This window comes from Plectrocnemia conspersa, unplaced genomic scaffold (genome assembly GCF_051122295.1).
Source record: "Plectrocnemia conspersa isolate PC_06_02 unplaced genomic scaffold, ASM5112229v1 ptg000002l, whole genome shotgun sequence".
In the NCBI taxonomy this organism is placed as follows: domain Eukaryota; kingdom Metazoa; phylum Arthropoda; class Insecta; order Trichoptera; family Polycentropodidae; genus Plectrocnemia; species Plectrocnemia conspersa.
The window spans coordinates 10,888,162-10,906,420 of NW_028277166.1; the positions used below are offsets into that span (position 1 = coordinate 10,888,162).

Genomic DNA, 18,259 nt, shown 5'->3' on the forward strand with positions numbered 1-18,259 from the left:
TTTATATACATCTTATATTTATTGTATAACATTGATAATATTGATATAATTCAAGTACATGATCAACTCTTATTATTATGTAATATATGCACACATAGTCAAGAAAAACACAAGACTATAATGCGACAAACAAAACATATTTAGACACGTAATTACGTTAATGTAATGGGACAAATTTCACATTATAACATTGAACTCGACTAAGGAACACACAATTACATGTGAAACATGGCCGTATAATATTATGTAATATAACTAAATGCAATTTTAGTATGTAATAACCACACTGCAATCTGAATCAAGTCATAAAAATGTTATATATTGCAATAAAAAAAATAAGATGCACAAAATGGAGAATCATATTTAGCAAACAATCTTATAAACATACTTTCAGATCACAGTACATGCATATCCTCACCATTGATATGTTTTAAATAAAATTAAAAAAGTATTATAATTAAAGCTGTAGTGATATAAATAATTAAAAAGCAGTATTGATTAATAAATTAAGATTAGAATAACTTCACCACAGCTTCATATGAATATAACAAATTGTTTTAAATGCGCTCTAAATTGTATATTATTTTAAACGACACTGATTTATATTGTATCAACGGCACTATTAACAATCAGCTCTTTTGTAACCGATCGTAAGAGCGCACTCTATGGAAAAACACCAAAAAACAAACCTAATTAACACCATAATGACTAACATACAGAAAGTCTATTAACATGAATTGCATTTTTTTTTACCTAATTCAACAATACTTTTAATATTTTAATAACATCCATTCGTTTATAATACGTACCTATATTATATACACATCGATAAAACACCAGTCGTAAACACTATTAATCCACATGAATATATAACATAAAGTAAGCGCCATGCTGTTTTGAAAAAGAGCAAATTAAATATCAATCAAGTCACAGAAGCGACGTCTTAACGTTTAATGAGAAACACTTAGACATTTACGTTGATACGATACCAAAGAAGGCTGGTTTGACGTTTCATATTCAGTTCACGCAAATTGACTTTATTCGAACTAGACAATGTCAAGATAGCTTGTAGATAAAACATTATCATTACAACACGTAAATAAACATGATTTTTTTTATTAAATATAAAAATACTCCATCGATCTTCCTAAATGGAGAGTTTACGTTAGATTGTGATATGATGTGATTATGACAATATTTATCATAAAATATTTATATCTATAAATATTGTGACTCGCTAGTTTTAAGATGTCTTTATACGCACTCATTAAAAAACCAATATAGATAACGTAAAATCACAGAAATGTATACATTCAATACGCTAATCTACTTATTACGATGTAGTTATTTTATAATCTCAGTTCAAACGAAATAGGAATGACAAAATCACAAATCCGATTCATATAACAATAATAAAAATATTAATTTATTGCGTTAAATATTTCTATAGGAAAAATAGTACATAATCATTTTTTTTGGCAATATTATATAAATATAAAATATAAATGAACTGATGGTGTGTAATTGTGCATTAAAATAATTCAAAACTAATGATAATATTTTTATTTCATCTACCGGCTAACATAATTTAGTGTTGTATTTGTGATGCTAATATACTATGCACTTTAACTGTTCATATGGTGATATAAATATTATTCTAGTTATATTTAAGCAATACATAACTCGTCCACGGGTGGCTTGTCATTTAAAACTACAGTCGATTACTTGTTTTACTTAATTATGACTCATTGACTTGATGTTTAATAAATTCATTGAAGTTTAAAGTGAATTTTGTTATACATATTATATATAAAAAGAATATAAGACTAGATTATAAAATAATATATTTTGAAAATGGTTTATAATACTTTGAATGTTTTATATCATAAAAGGGAAGCTCAGAGGTAATTGTGTAAAAGGGAATCGAAGTTATCGATTGTATGAAAAGTAGATAAAAAAATAATTATTGTCTTCTATAGCGAACATTTTCTTAAATAATATAAATAATACATACAAACAATTATATTTTATAAACATGCTTATTAAAGTATTATATGTAAACATATAGATCTAAATATACATACGTACGTGAGCAATTTTATTAAATGGCATATGAAAATTTTGTCTTTCAAATAAATAAAAATAAATACATATTTCTTACTGATTTTCATATACATAAAATAATATAAAAATATGTACATAAATAATCTGTTACAATTATATATAAGCTGCAAAGACCGCTAAATAATTTGCAACAATTAGACATAGTCATAAGATTAACCGACAATAATTTTACACACAACTTGTGTGATTATCAATAACACAAGCACATAACAGTTTTCATCTACGGTGAAAATAATTTAAGACAGATATGCGACTAAATAATAAATAAGCTAGGATGTTATATTTTTTGTAAATTAACGTAGGGTCCCAAAGGTTATTTATATTAATTTTATATTATTTAAATCAAGTCTCACAGCTAGTCCAGGATATGAGAGTAAATCACTATTTTAATTGGAACGAGTACTATCATGTTCTTCAAACGTTACTATCGAATCCTGGCATCCCTGTAAAACTCATTGGAGTGGCGTTTTCTACGAGATTTGATTTCATACTGGTTGTCTGTGGTTGTTTGGTTGTAGGACCAGACTGTGCTGCTGCGACAGTCATTTCTTCGAGCGATGCTCTGAAAATTTTAAATAAAAATAATTAAACTACGTTTATATACTATTTTTAACATCATCATGTTGAGAATCAAAAATTCATATACATTATAATGTATTTCTATTGAAAGATTATGTATTTTAACACTTAAAGCGGTTACGTATGCGTAAAGCTAGCAGAAACTTACAAATAAGTGCCCGGCCCCATAGGGTGTTAAAATAGTTTCACTATACATACATAAATAAAAATATTAAAATTATAATAATTTAATACACTACAAAATAAAATAAAATTAATGTGACGTCTAGAATGTTTTATATAGTTATGCAGAAAGTATGGCGAATATAATACTAGTCTTTTAAAATCATACAAATGTCAGTAGTACATTAATTATAACCGATCAGTGGCCAGCATTTTAATCTTTCGATCGGCAATTACTTTTTAAGTTTAGTTGTATCCAAGTTGCTATTGATTGTTATCTCGATTATTTTATATTTTGTTTTGTCATACTAGGGCTTCGTTCTCACACATACAAGTTAAGATCAATTCATGTGCAACGGTACCTTGTATTTTACTCATGTCTGATATTGATTCTAGGCGTCACAAATAGTTGTGCAAATATGCATGATACAGCAGTGTCTTAGATACAATAAACATGCTACTAAAACTATATGATAATATCCTTATACTGAAGTAAATTAAGCGGAAATGGATTAGATGCTTTCTACACTGGAACCGTTGATATATAGGAAAGGAATCTATAAGGCTTGCTAAGAAGATAAACTAGGACAAAAATTATTGAAGCAAAGATGTGATTAGTTTGCCTTTGTTAAAAACGAAATTAGTTTGGACGCCACACGTCGGGATCTTCCATTAGAGTGGCATGGCCGTGGTCTACGCCACCGCCGACCCCCTGAGGGGTAGAACCGCCAATGCCTCCTTCTGCCATAGCAGCCATGTCATCGCGAGATCCCCTATTACGTAATATAAAATAACACAACCGTCAAAGCCTATCAAAAGCGTACATATTCAATAATAAAACCCACATATATGTTAGTGTATTATTAACAATGATTATTAAATTTAATTATGACATAAACTTACTTCTTTCCTAACGACATCATTCCGTAAATAATTCCAGTGCCGAATATTAAGCCGCTTCCGAACAGACTGCTGAGTCCGAAGCACATTAGAATTGGTGGAATAGCTATTCTGTAATTGGATAGATATTTATATTATCATGAAATATCGTAAATACTAGAATGTCATATTTGATTTGTTTAAAACTTACCCTACGTATATAGCGGCTTTATTCCAATAGGGTCGATTCTCGATCCAATCGGACAAATTTTGAACAAAGTCGACGAACATGCAACAGCATGGCGCTTCACACACAATGACGAAGAATCCGGCTATCATCTGCCATAAGCCGGCGATCAGACATGAAACGTCGCCCAGCATAATGCCGATGCAGTTCCATAGTCCCAAAAATATGGCGACTGAAAATTCGAGTGTCACGATGATAAGATAAATAAGAATAACTTAGCAGTAACTTATACATGGCAGGTCATGTACTTTGATAAAATATTTCTTTTAGTTGATATGTTTTTACTAACATAATAGGTGAAAAATTAAGTTATATAACGTAATCAATAGCAAAGTTATAATATATTTGCATACAATATATATATTAATATGTTTTGCTGAGTGATTCTTTGAGGGTTAAAATTTTTGATTACAAATCACTAATGACAATAAAAGCATTTTTACACACAAATTAAAAAAATGTTTCCAATCTTACATTTCTACACACAGGAAACGGGTCAAAATTATCTATACTGTAATTCTCAATTTATCTTTTAGTTAGTTACATAATAAACTTCCAAATGTAACACTAGTGATATGAAAAAGTTTGCTGCGAATTTAAAGGTCAATCCAACATATTATTAATTTAGAGCAATTTAGTATAGAATCAGTAGCGGTCTTTACAAACATTTCCATTATTTTGCCTTCGGTATTTTTTTTCAATAGATTTAATGATTTGAAGTAGCGAATCAATAAATATAGTAGGTGGCATATCAATAAAATATACTTTATAGAAATACTGTTGATAACATCAGAGATTGAGATACGGTATAGATGTACAAACATATTTGTAAGATAGTAGCACAAATTTTTTAGTTGACATTTTTTTTGAAACACTTCCTCATTGTATTTACTACATTGATAGTTTTAAATTGCATATCAAATATATATGAACATATAAAAACAAGTTTATATTTGGATTGAATTTTTACCATATTGCAACAATTTTTGCGAATAAATAGCAAATCATTATATGGCATTAAAAATACTCTTCATCTATAATATAACATTAATAGATTACAAACACAGAACAATAGCTATAAAAACATGGGAAAATTAGTCATTTTAATTTATCTATCGATCATGTAATTAACAGATAAACCATTCAAAAATGGTATTTACTCAATAATCATTGTTATAGAATGTTATTCTTCATAAATCAATTTATATGAGTCATGTCTGCTAAAGCTCATATCTGTTTTTGGCTTAGAAAATTGACAAAATATCATTAAAATACTTTTATCTAGCTATCGATTGCTATAATAGTATTACATTGAAAATACAAGATCATTGTTGCAATTATGTAATCATCAATAAACTAAACATCAATCGTAAACAGGAAAAAAAAATGAATAACGAAATGTATATTTTACTAAGAACGGTATTGCTGCAATTATGTAAGCAATAAATTCGGCGATTAGATACTTCACCATTTGAGTTTATAAATGCATTATTAGTACCCATCTTTATAACTAAAATAAGAATAAATTTTTATAGGATTACAATATATAATACGTGTATTTTTTGTTGCGTAATAAATGTCACATATGATAGTCGATAAACATCGATAGATGAAAATTTCTTGATTTTTTTGACATCCCTTTCAAGTATCTATTTAATGGGTACTATTGCCCTCATTTTGTATTGCCAGTTATGAATTATTTATTCGTTATTGTTTTTATGCTCTAATCTAATATTTGCAATAGCAAGTATAGGACTTACGAGCAACCATTTTTTTAATTGATTTGCTTCAACGGCAGTATGTTTACAGCACCGTTCTATATAAAAAATAATTTGAGCTATTTCAATTTTCAGTAACATTCGCAACGAAATCTATAGCTTTAAAAAAAACTCATACTCAGACTGTCTAACCCAGATTTTTTAATACACATGTATGTTTATACAACATTTTTTATACCCTTTAAAATTAAAAAAAATAATTGTAATATATTTGTTTTTTTCTCATCCCTAACATAAGAATTAACTTCGTTACATTGCAGCACTTTACCATCTAATTAACCATCCAACAGTTAGGTAATATTTTGTGATTAAATATTATTCTATATTTTCTTTCCGATTCTAAAAATAGAGTTTGAGAGGTTGTGATCAAAAATTGATCGTCCACGGATATCATCCCTGCGCCAGTTTCACCACCGCTCGGAAAAAACGTATCGTCAATAATCGTCCGTCGCAGATATATAAATATTCAATAAAAAAACTCTTACTAGATTCCACATTGAGTCTCATTGGCCACGAGGGCAATCCCCCCTAGGATTCTAAAACACTAAAAAATCAAAGAGGAAACCACTAAGCAAGTTATTCTTTGCATTTGAGTAATTTGTTGTGAATTATTAACTCTTTGGTTGCCGAAATTCGATATATCAGCTATTCCTAGTTCAGTGTCATTTGGCAATTTGACATTATCGTTGAAAAAATAGGAATTTTTTAATGATCTGTATGGTATTTTATTCAGTGGTAAAAGCATTTTTTTCTAGCATATATTATATTTATATGTTATAATTATTAAATTAATTAATTCCAAAAGGCTCGCCAATCAAAGAGTTAAAACCTGAAACTGTATAATGCACTCAATTAGCTCAGTTTTATTAAATAATATTGCAATATTTTTGTTAATTATTTTTCGAAAAATTATAATTATTTTAATATTTTTTTAATTTTATAGTTCTAAGTTTTTTAATTATGTCGAAAAAGTGAAACAGCACTTTTAATGATAATCTCCAAAACGAATTTAAATTTATTAAATTGGATAAGTACGATGATTTGACAAAAGTAGTGTGCCAACATTGCAACGTACATACTTCTGTGGCACATGGCGGTAAAAGTGATATAAATCAACACCTACATAACCAGAAATACAAAGAAGATGAAAAATCTCTGGCTTCATTATGAAACATCACTTCTTTCATAGTAGGTGCAATAAAATTGCAGTTAGTAAAGCTCTTTTTGTTTATCACACTGTGCGCCACAGTTAAAGCTTTCGATTGAACGAATGGAATGAAATACAGGATATCTTAAACGAGGATTTCATTATAGATAATAAAAGATAAAAATCGTGTATTCGATCAGTGGTGTCTAATAAAATCTATAGTTGAAAGGCAATTAGACATATTGGATAAAGAAAATGTTCCTGTATCCGAAAGATGGGTTAAAATATTTTTAAAAATGTCTAAACTTTCAAAATTTTAATGACATCGTTAAATATATTCTATGTCTTCCTGAAAGTACAGCACCTGTTGAAAGAATATTTTCTGTTATGAACAGTCTGCGGACAAATGAAAAATCTAACGAGTTTTCAAACAATGAGACTTGTTAATTTTAAGACAAAACCTTGACATTAAATGTGAATTATTTTATGATATGGTGTTAAAAGACCATAATTTGTTACGAAAAATTACTTCATCGGAGAAATATTATTGGTAAAGTAATAATATTAATAGCTAATTTTAGTCGACCTTTGCATTTACTTACCAAATAATAATTTTAGGCTAAAATTTGATGAAGTAAAAGTGTTTAAATAATGAAAGCTATGTTAATTATAAGACAAAATCCTGAAATTAAGAGTCGTTGGTTTTTGTTAAAAAAACAGAAACTGACTTAATTAAAAAAATGACATTTGCATAACTTACCAAAGAATTATTTAAAACTAATAATTAATAAGCATAAATATATATTTTTTTGATTTTCCATTATGTTTCTTTTTTCATATTTCTCCTTTTTCCCTTAAACTTGATTCCCAAAAACAAATATTACACAATATACATTTATTTACATACAATATGTTAATTTTGAAGTAACAATAAAATCTATCATTTTAAAGTAAAAAGTAACTTGATTTATTTTACATGTTTCAGAAAAAAATTCAATTCAAGTGGTATATTGTCATCTTATTTCATTTTTAAAGAAATGTATGACTAAAAAAACTGCAAAAGAAAAGAAAATTATTGCTTGCACATAATTTTTTTGTGATTAAAAGAAATAGAGAATATCTTTACACGTTTCAGAAAAAAGATGCTGTAATTATTTTTATATAAATATGAAATTTTTTTTCAAATTTCACTCATTTTTCTGTATACACAAGAATTGAACGTTGAGAAAAAAAATTATATTTCCTTGAATACATTGTATTAAACCTTTACGCAGTGAGTTAATTTATACACATCTGTTAGGATACAAATTGGTGAGAATTAATTTTCCGTAATTATTTATTTTATTTATTATTATTTTATATCGCATTTATAGTAAAGTATGTAAAAAAAATCAGGGATTCTCAATGTTTTTTGCTTTGATTAATTTTAGTATATTTTAATAATTTATTTAAACACTTTTCTATTATTAAATTTCGTTAATTTGTTTTACTATAGGTACCCTAATCTCAAAACAATGCAAAAATGTTTAATGCATGTGCAAATTTAGAAATGCCAATAAAGAAAACATTGAGAAGCGGAAGAATTTATGAGTGATACAGAAATTGTGTTTTGTATCAATCAATCTGAAGAAGTAAAGGAACAGATGAATGAAATGACATAATAGTAATATTGGCAAAATATTCAAGTGGAATGACATAGAATCGTATTTATTTATTTTTGTGAAACGCAATACTGACCACCGCCGCCGACGGTGCCGAGACCCCTTCCAGCGGTGCGCATCCACCAGGGCACGTCGTCCTTGGGGACGACATCCTGGCCCGGCCGCTGCAGCAGTCCCGATATGCGCTCGGCGAACGACTGAAACAACAACGCGGCCGTTAGTCACCGTCGACATCCTTTTTACTATCTCGGACGTTTTTACCATTTCGCGATTGATCCGCCGTCACAGCTGTCACCGGCCAGTGGTGCCAACGCAGCGAATCCACGATGCCAACTCAACGTGCGCTTGCGCGATGCGAGCGGCCGAGAACCTCGCGTCCTGGGCGATCGACCTGTTGTAACAGTTTCCGAATAGCGCTACGATTCATCGAATAAATTAAATCTCAATTTATTATTATTACTTGCACTTATTTCTAGACTTGACCTTCATTTCATTTGTTGCTTTCTCTCAATATCGCAAACGATAATAAAATACAATGGGGCGTTTACTCGCCCCAAATCAGATATTCATTGCGAAAGCTACGCACAATTTAACAACGCTTTAAAGAATCATTTTTATTCTTCAAAAATAAACGATACTAAAAAATGTGTGTATTTATTTTTCGCAAATTTATATCACGTTCAAAAGATCATTTTTTCTCTCAACGTTAACATAAAAAAGATTATATTTGATCCAACAAATTGACAAAGGTAATTTCACGACATGTATAGAATGATTGGTGCAATTTTATGAATTCCTTAAACGTCATATAAAAATATAATAATATCGAATCTGGCTATGTCAATTATTTATCTTACTTAACTTAAGATTATCGATTATTATGGATTAAAGTTTATTTTAAGATATGGTAACATTTAAGGGAACTTTCAGGAACGGTTTATAAGATTTTTTTAATTGAAAATCACACTGTTGAATTTTTAGAGAAACAAGTCTTAAAAATATTGAATTTTTTCTTTTATTTTACGTTTCTTAAAAGCTTTATTATATTTTATGCATGTTATATAGTACAATATAATCATATATGTGCAATGGCTCGTGCCCCTAACGAAATAAATCCGTCATTGTCTGAATACTATAATCTAGAACGAAATAATTTATTTAAATTTACATGCAATATACACATGTGTCGAGTACATTGGCAGACGAAGCAACCTTTAAAGTTACTTACCAATTTTATTTCACACTATATAAAGACATATTTTGTATTATCTATCAAACTAATATCATCGGTTGTCATCAAAGATTCCAGTATCGCATATTTATATTAAGCAATCTATGTCAAATGTTTCATGGGGTCGATCGCAATTGATCACTCACGCGAAATATGTAAATCCAATAAAATCTGTACAATATTTATTGAAATAAATAACACTAATTCCAAATGTTAGTCTTTTTATTTTTCCGTCCAGTCATAATTTTCACTGTTTTGACAAACATAAATAACAATATGTATGAAAAAAATAATATTAATAAAATATCTCACTGCATACTTAAAATATAAAATCTTATACCACGCATGTTTTAAAATTAAAATTAATAATCAACCACAATATTTCATCAATAAACGTATTTATTAATAAATATTTCGTAGCGTTTTATTTACTTACACAATCGAGTATATGGCCGTATAGGCGCGCTATGGCCAACTAACAATTAGGAAAGGTCCCGCGCGTCTGAGGGTGGCGACGATGTCTACGGATACGGCACCGCTTTTAGCGGTTCTGCAACTATTACGGAAATATAATCTTAAGGTTTTTATCAATTTTTACATAATATTAACGTGTCTTTCGAATTTCCTGTCAAAGTTTACTCGTGAGGCTTGTAAGATTGAACGATTGGAATGTTAGGTTATGCTGACTGATTTCTAGGAATATTGTTAATTCATATTCATGTGAATAAATTAGCTTATAAGATTTTTTTTAAATCAATTAGGGCACTGAGGAGTTGTTGAAAAAAGAAGCTCACTTACCGGCCGACGTAAATTTCCTTCAAACTGATCAAGCAGAATTAAATAATGCTCTATCGTCCTATCACACTGAAGGAGATCCGTTTAGCTATTCGTTTGCGTATGAAAATCTCAAAAAGTATATAGAGAATTCTTTAGACGTTTACAAGGTGAGTTTCTATGCTTATAATGCTCAAAATTACGTGTTATAATATATGTATGTTGATGTTTTAGCATGAACTGTCGACGTTTTTATATCCAATATTAGTTCATATGTATATGGAGATGATTATGAACGGACAATACGAGCATGCCAAGGTTCTACTCGAACAATTTGGTCCCGAACAAGAGGAATATCATCAAGACGACATTGCAAAGTTTTTATTAATCAAAAACCAAATACAATTGAATCAAAACGAGCTTGCAAAAGTATTTTTGTGAGTGTTTATTTAAGCAAGTTTATTATTTACGTGTCCTATTGACGGAATGGGAAATGAAATTTATGAACGGAATATACTTTACAGATCGACCAAATATGTGCTTCAGGTTTCGAGGGATACGTCGTCGTTGTTACGGAGATTTCTGCACGAACAGAAAAATTCCAATATTTTGTCTAATATTGTCAATAATCGGTTGACTCTCGAATTGTACGAGGGTACGTCTCGGTCGCGGAATCAAATATTGGCAACTGCCGGAGGAATTCTGGGAGAAGCGTCTCGATTAGGTATGTATATGAATATTTTTAATTAAGCAATGAGAGAAAATATGTTTAATTTTAGAAAATCGTACGAAGGTCTATTACGGTCTTCTGAAAGAGCCCGATGTGAGTCTTACGCTGTTGAACGAAGAAGACGAAGAAGCGGAAGAAGCGCCAGAAAAAAATATAATCAAAAAGAAGAAGAGTAAAAAAGATCCTTTATTTTCAAAGAAGGCCAAGTCCGATCCTAACGCTCCACCGGTAGATAGAATGCCTTTACCAGATTTGTACGATTTATGTCTTAATTGGTGTGCAAAACAGTTTTAGTATTTTTAAATTATTTCTATATAAAATACAGTTTTTGTTACTGATATTTAGGGTTAGTTTGTGCTGTAGTGATCCAAATATTACTGGTATTTTTGCTTTTTACATTATGTTATCGATTGAGTGAAATGAACGTGTTGTAACTGGCATCACTCCTGATTATAGAAATTTATTTCATTGCCTCTTACATTGTTTGGCAATTGTATGAAAATTGTGTTTGGAAAGCCCGTTGCTGAATTATATTGTTTTAAAAGATATTCCATACAAAATACGTCATCCAATAGTAGATTAAAGATAAAGACGAGTCACGAATAAGGTTTAAAATGTCAATAAACCATGTATAATGTTTTAAGTTAAGTACAAAAGAAACCAATACACGAAACTATTAACATAATATTTAAAAGATATGAACATTTAAAACATGTAGGTATATTTGTTGAAATTGGATTTAAAGCACCAACATAAATGTAATTTACAACTTTTATAGCATTTTAATTTCAAATTATATGTTAAATATATAAATATATTCATTTTGGAACTGCTGTTGTATGGAATGTGTAGCTTTCATAAATCATTTTAGAATTTGTGTACATATTCGTAAATTCCAGAACTAAAGGAAAAATGTGCGTTTATCTAAAATAATAATTTTTCGCGAATTTTTTGTATAACCTAATTTTGGTATAGGTATCAGACTTACTGTCTTCATATTGGAAAAAAATGCTAAAGATGATTTGTGCACCTAATATTTTGTTACAGTTTATATATTATATTTTAATTTAATTTATGGTTTAGGAAAGAGACTGATAAAGTTGAAAAAAGTCGAGCGTTACGAGAAGCTTCCAAAAGGATACTTCTGGGTCCGGATTGTTTACCTTCGATTTGCTTCTACACAATGCTCAATTCGACTCATACAGTGACGTGTGCGGACGTATCGGACGATTCCAGCCTATTGGCCGTCGGTTTCAGTAACTCTTCGGTCCGCGTTTGGACGCTGACGCCGTATAAACTCCATGGTATGAAATCTGTCGAAAAGTTAGCAGATATCGATCGAGAAGCCGTCGACGTGATGGTGCGAATGATGGATGAACATTCAGCCGAGACCAGTAGAACTTTACTAGGCCATTCAGGTCCCGTTTATCGCGTGTCTTTCGATCCCTATAAGACGTTGCTGTTATCGTGTTCCGAAGACGGCACAATAAGATTGTGGTCGCTGCGAGCGTGGAAATGTGTAGTCAGTTATCGCGGTCACATCTATCCCATTTGGGACGTGAGATTTTCTCCGCACGGACATTACTTTGCGACTGCGTCTCACGATAAAACAGCCAGGCTATGGGCCACCGACAGTTACTTGCCGTTGAGGGTCTTCAACGGTCATTTAGCGGACGTAGACGTAAGATATGCAAATATTGAATCACACCAACCGTTAAAAAATTGTTATAAATTTAAATATTTATAGTGTATACAATTCCATCCAAATTCGAATTACGTCGCTACCGGATCGAGCGATAGGACAGTCAGGTTGTGGGATTGCGTGACAGGCAATCAAGTTAGAATCATGACAGGCCATAAGGTAAATCAATCGGTCTATTTCGCAATCATATTTGTCCTTATTTTACTGATAGTTTAATTTTTTCAGTCAATCGTAAATATAGTTACATTCTCTATGTGTGGCAGATTTGTCGCTTCTGGAAGTGGCGGCGGACAAATCTTAATTTGGGACCTCTCTCAGGGTCATCTCATAGCTGAATTTGCCGGTCATTCGTCTTCTGTGCATTCTTTAGCATTCAGTAGGGATGGAACAGTTCTAACTTCAGGTAAATATAATAAAAGCATTGTACCTCTGTTTTTGAAACTATTTCTTTTAAGTTATTGCTCCGTATTCAGCTGTTATTATCTGCAGATATTTTTGATACGATTTCTATACATTTTGATCATACCTATATGTATTGAAGAATACAATATTACTATGATGAAATGTACTTAGAGAAGTCGTTTAAGACAACTACCATAATCCATAAAACCAATATTCTCTATTCCTAGTACATTTAATGTTTCAATTTATTTAATTCATTTCAGGTTCTTTAGACTGCACTCTTAAACTATGGGACTTTAACATGCTATCAGAAGAGATAGCGAACGAGGAGAACAACGGAACAGTAAACCCTGACGTTAAAGTGGGAGAAAAGTATTTAATTAGGTCGTACGCTACGAAAAATTCACCGATTGTGGCTTTACACTTCACTAGAAGAAATTTATTGATGGCTGTCGGCATGTACGATTCCTCGTGATCGCGACAACGGGTTAAACTTAGTCAAATACGTGTAAATACAATAATAATAATATAATTATATTGTCGAGAGATAAATTTATATTTAAAATTAAAAAAAAAATTAATCACATTTGACCGTATGAAACTTATAACATTGAAACGAACATTCCGACGGTTATATATTTATTTGGGAAGATTGCATTTGGAATCGAAGGGTGGAATTGTCACGTTCACGGTGGCAAGGATTGTATTAAATTTAATAATATATACACAAAGGCACAATGAAACACATTTAATATTTTTGTAATATTTAATTCTTAATTCAATAAAAATTGTGTGCGAAAAAAATAGATTTTATATTTCAATATCAAACTGTAATCGTACCCGCTCTTTACTTAATACATAAATATATATACACAATGTTGATTAATTAATATACTTATGTATTGATTCAGATTAAGTAGTGCATTATTTGTTTTAAAATTGCAATATTTAAAAGCTCCACATCGATAATACATTTAAAATATGTATTTATATATAAATAAATTTGTATACCTAATAATTTATTATTGCAATTTGAAGCAAAATAATGTACTATACCGTATTGCTAGATGGAAGCGTTACTTAAGGTTTGTACTAAAAGAAGGCAAATTAATTTACGCGTATTTGACCAATTAAAAATATATTAAAATCTCATCATTCGATACCCGGGAACTGAAATTAATTCAAATCTTAGGGTTCGAATTAACGAGGCTTTATTTTGATTGTTTAGTACTATACATTAATCTAGAAATAATCGGAAGATATGTCTTCTGAATATGACTCGATACTAAATACAAGTTGAACCTTCGCATCGTATCAGCTGAGAAATGCTCACATGTATATTCTTATTAATCGCTAATTCCCTTTCAAACATTAAACTTTATCATCAACCATAATAAACCGGTAAAACGTTGCAATATAAAATTAAGTATGTATATAAATATAGAAATATTGTCAATATTTACATTTAAGAAGTCGATCGGTGTTTAATTATTATTCGACGTCCTCGTTTTGGATTTTATTCGACGGCGATGGCTCGGGTTTTTCTTCTTCGGCGCTGTCTTCTACTTCCATTCCGCTGAATATGGTTTGTATTAAGTTACCCAATAGTCCGTTTTGACTCGATTTGGGAGGGACGATGTCGAACCAGATCTTTCCGATTTTTTTCAAGTACTCGCTATAGGCTGTATCGCGCTTTATACTTGAATCATATTGAACGAGCAACTCCTTGAAGACATTGGCATTTTTTCTGAAATAATGAGAAGCTTAAATATATATTTATTTACAAAAGTACATGTCAACAGAATATTAAAGTAGTAATACGATTTTGTATTTAAGTGCAACATTAATTTGACTAAGATATGATTTGGAATGCACCGGAGAAAGGTAGGTCTTCTATTCACCATCTATCTTTTAATTCAGTGCATTGATTATTTTATGTTACCAAGAATATTATAACTTCAACCAATAAAAAAAAACTGACCATTTTTTTAACACATGTCCAATATTTATAATTTAAAACAATGCTTTGAATAATACAAAGAATTTGAAGAATACAAAATAATATATTTAACCACTTCCCAATCACAGTACTTTTAAAAAAAATATCTGGCACGGACCCACCCCTTCTATGCAGCGATATAAAAAAATGTATCCCTTGTAAAACAATTAAAAACACTCGTACAAATTTAATTTTCAATAAAAAAGGCTGATAATTTTCTCGAAAAATTTGCTGATTGTTGAGATGCGAATTCACAAAATACAAACTCAACTTAACACGAATTTTTTTACTTAAGTTTTAGGCCTCTGGAATTTGAGATCCATTTTTTTTAATATGATCATTAGTAACATCTGCGACTAAAGCGTTAAAAAACACACAGATTAACGGGTGTTTTCGTAATATGAAGTTGAATTGACGAAATGCACAAATTTGTACACACGGTATTCAATGTGTTAATATAAAGTGGCGACGACAAAAGCTAACAGCATATTCAACAAGAAAATGACCACAAAAAAAATTTTCTAATAAAAAAATGTCACTTTCAGATAGAAAAAGGGTTGAGGAATACAAAAGGGCCGGTGCACTTTTTAGATAGTAAAAAAGTGCGAACTGCTTGAAAAAAATGCAATTTACACAGTATATTTAGCTAATAGTAATCCTTTTTTATAAAAGGAATTTTATTGCAAATTTTATCTAGACTCATCAGCTTTGAGTAACCGTAGCTTGGGGAAAACCCAAATGAGCAAGAGGTCTCTTGACAGCAAAGGTTTTGAGAACAAGAGCCAATGCTTCGTTTTATTTTTGAATTCAGATTTAAGTAATTTTACGACTTCTATGAGTACAAAAAAAGCTTTGATATCTATTCAAGGGAAAAATAAAGTCGTAATATTTATTTTATATATAGTGAAGGCAGTACAATAAGCTTTAGTTTTTGCAGTTAGATACTACAAAACCCATCGTTAAACATCAGAGGTCAAAAGGAGTCAATTTTACTCTTTCCAGATCACCATCAGCGAACATGACAAATAGGTATTGCCTGATCTATTGGTAAAGTGTTATTTTGAAAGAATGAAGTGCAAAAATATAAATAGCTCTCTTTAAAATTATAGCTCTACAAAATCCCAAAAATGACTATTTTTGAATTATGAGTTGTTTTCCAAATACATATATAAAAACTTGATGAATCTTATTATAAGACAAAAATAACTTACGCATCAATGGCTTCTAGAAGAAACCATATGAAATTCAGCAGCTCAGTTCTGAACGGCGGCTGCTTGCCTGATAATATATCTGGATGTAAGCCTACATAATAAATAAATGTATCGCGAGCCAACTGCTTCTTCTTTTTGCACAATATTTGCAAAACGGCAGTGGCTACAAAGATATCGATTTCTTCAGCAGACCCTTGTTTACTATGCATCTGAACGAGCAATCCTGCTAATGAGGAACCGTCATCCGAATTATAAAAATGCTGCTGTGCAGCATGATAGCTCTTCTCTTTCCACAGCACATAAGCGACATTCTAAAATAATAACAGAATTAATATCTATCGACGATATAATATATACTAAATTAATCTATTGCTTACTTTATGCAGTAATGGATCGCTGTAGGTATTGTCTCCTTTGCTCCATCGAATAGCGTTATTTAAATAAGTGTCTCTCTCGGCTATACTGCGATCGATTTTAGAGAAGAGTGTCGTTACATTTTCGATTACTTTTTTGTCTATCGGGGTTTTAGATTTAACCAGGACGTCTATATATAAAATTCCTAGGTCGACGCCGCTCTGCTGCTGGCCGTGGGTCAAAAATTCGTAGGCACCTTTGTATAATAATTCTAATAGTTCATCGTAGTTCTTCTTCGCAAGCAACCTGCCATATAGAGAAATATTAATAATTAATACAATGATGTGCGTAGTGTTTTAATTTGAATACATATTAATCAAATCACGCCTAGTGTCTTTATGTAAGGTATGCTTAAGCTTTTACTTATAAACAGAAGCTTATTGCTAGTAAAAGTATTACTAAGCTAGTCGAGTTAGTTAGTTTCTCTTTATTTTATAGATAGAATTTGTAGGTTAGGTTACCTGAAATGTAGAGTTCTGTACATCTGGTGGGCTTCATAATAGTCTCCAGCTTCTAAAGAAGCCGAAAGCTTTGCTTGAATTCGAGGAACGCCGCCTGCGGCAGACATATCTATGTTTCGAGTTGGCTGAGCTGGTAGACTGGTTGACTTGTTTTTAGTGCTGCCAGAATGAAAAATAATTAATTATGATATTGACAACAAAAATAAAAATAATACGTGTAAATAAAATAGTATTATCATTTATCTAAAATATAAATATATATTATAAATATTCTCATTAATTTTATATTTCAAATATTTTTACTCCAATAGCTGGGGTAATATCGAACATAACTTTGAGATGATATAAAGACAACAGAATCATGATAATATTAATGCAAATTTACACCATGATAAATCAAAAATAACTTCATGGTTTATGCGACTAAAATATTTTTTTATCGAGTCTTATTACTATAGCAACAATTATTACATTATAATTTGTGGTTAAATACCGTCTAAAAGCGATGCTCCTATAATATATCTTGTACCTGGCTAAATGAGAAGAATTCGGACGGCGCAACTCTAGAGGCTACTCAGTCTCTAGTGCATCAGGTATCTGTTCGACACCTCTAAAGTGCACGAATGTTATTGATGTAGTATCTATAGTTTATTTATTTTCAAGAGTCAGTGCGCAAGAACATTGTTTAACGCGTAATCAAAATGTGCTCTTAAATTTCTGCCTTGTGATTGGTCGTTCTCAATGAAACGATTGATCTT

General features: G+C 30.5%; 3 protein-coding genes across 4 annotated transcripts; 1 reads left to right on the forward strand and 2 right to left on the reverse strand.

Moving 5' to 3' along the window:
* Positions 1 to 8,968, reverse strand: fwe (calcium channel flower). Of its 2 annotated transcripts, XM_088205894.1 has the most exons (6): positions 8,839 to 8,968; positions 8,654 to 8,774; positions 3,956 to 4,163; positions 3,769 to 3,876; positions 3,489 to 3,638; positions 1,967 to 2,686 (listed from the first exon to the last, which is right to left on the reverse strand). In XM_088205894.1, exons 1-5 carry the CDS (start codon positions 8,839 to 8,841, stop codon positions 3,506 to 3,508), a joined length of 573 nt encoding a protein of 190 aa, XP_088062020.1. In that variant the 5' UTR covers positions 8,842 to 8,968; the 3' UTR covers positions 1,967 to 2,686; positions 3,489 to 3,505. The 2 variants fall into 2 exon arrangements, with proteins under 2 accessions (XP_088062019.1, XP_088062020.1); XM_088205893.1 differs by lacking the exon at positions 3,489 to 3,638 and having other exon boundaries at positions 1 to 2,686.
* A 1,279-nt stretch (positions 8,969 to 10,247) lies between these two features.
* On the forward strand, positions 10,248 to 14,220 carry Taf5 (TATA-box binding protein associated factor 5). The gene is made up of 9 exons (XM_088205980.1): positions 10,248 to 10,388; positions 10,570 to 10,752; positions 10,817 to 11,019; positions 11,107 to 11,306; positions 11,362 to 11,566; positions 12,396 to 12,993; positions 13,060 to 13,173; positions 13,240 to 13,417; positions 13,680 to 14,220. The coding sequence occupies exons 1-9, from the start codon at positions 10,326 to 10,328 to the stop codon at positions 13,889 to 13,891; spliced, it is 1,956 nt and encodes a 651-aa protein (XP_088062106.1). The 5' UTR covers positions 10,248 to 10,325; the 3' UTR covers positions 13,892 to 14,220.
* Positions 14,171 to 17,665, reverse strand: LOC148237636 (Golgi to ER traffic protein 4 homolog). The gene is made up of 4 exons (XM_088205981.1): positions 17,502 to 17,665; positions 17,004 to 17,286; positions 16,627 to 16,937; positions 14,171 to 15,163 (listed from the first exon to the last, which is right to left on the reverse strand). The coding sequence occupies exons 1-4, from the start codon at positions 17,606 to 17,608 to the stop codon at positions 14,908 to 14,910; spliced, it is 957 nt and encodes a 318-aa protein (XP_088062107.1). The 5' UTR covers positions 17,609 to 17,665; the 3' UTR covers positions 14,171 to 14,907.
* Positions 17,666 to 18,259: the final 594 nt, after the last annotated feature.

Excerpts from the sequence above, each read along its gene's own strand:
- fwe (XM_088205893.1), bottom strand. Across the intron at positions 4,164-8,653 it reads CGGCACCGTCGGCGGCGGTG|TCGCCATATTTTTGGGACTA; the intron begins GTCAGTATTGCG and ends TCGAATTTTCAG. Across the intron at positions 2,687-3,768 it reads ATGATGTCGTTAGGAAAGAA|AGCATCGCTCGAAGAAATGA; the intron begins GTAAGTTTATGT and ends TAAAATTTTCAG.
- Taf5 (XM_088205980.1), top strand. The coding sequence starts at position 10,326 with ATGTCTACGGATACGGCACCGCTTTTAGCGGTTCTGCAACTATTACGG. Across the intron at positions 10,389-10,569 it reads TACGGAAATATAATCTTAAG|GGCACTGAGGAGTTGTTGAA; the intron begins GTTTTTATCAAT and ends TAAATCAATTAG. Across the intron at positions 11,307-11,361 it reads GGGAGAAGCGTCTCGATTAG|AAAATCGTACGAAGGTCTAT; the intron begins GTATGTATATGA and ends GTTTAATTTTAG.
- LOC148237636 (XM_088205981.1), bottom strand. The coding sequence starts at position 17,608 with ATGTCTGCCGCAGGCGGCGTTCCTCGAATTCAAGCAAAGCTTTCGGCT. Across the intron at positions 16,938-17,003 it reads GCGATCCATTACTGCATAAA|AATGTCGCTTATGTGCTGTG; the intron begins GTAAGCAATAGA and ends TTATTATTTTAG. Across the intron at positions 15,164-16,626 it reads CTTCTAGAAGCCATTGATGC|AAAAAATGCCAATGTCTTCA; the intron begins GTAAGTTATTTT and ends TCATTATTTCAG.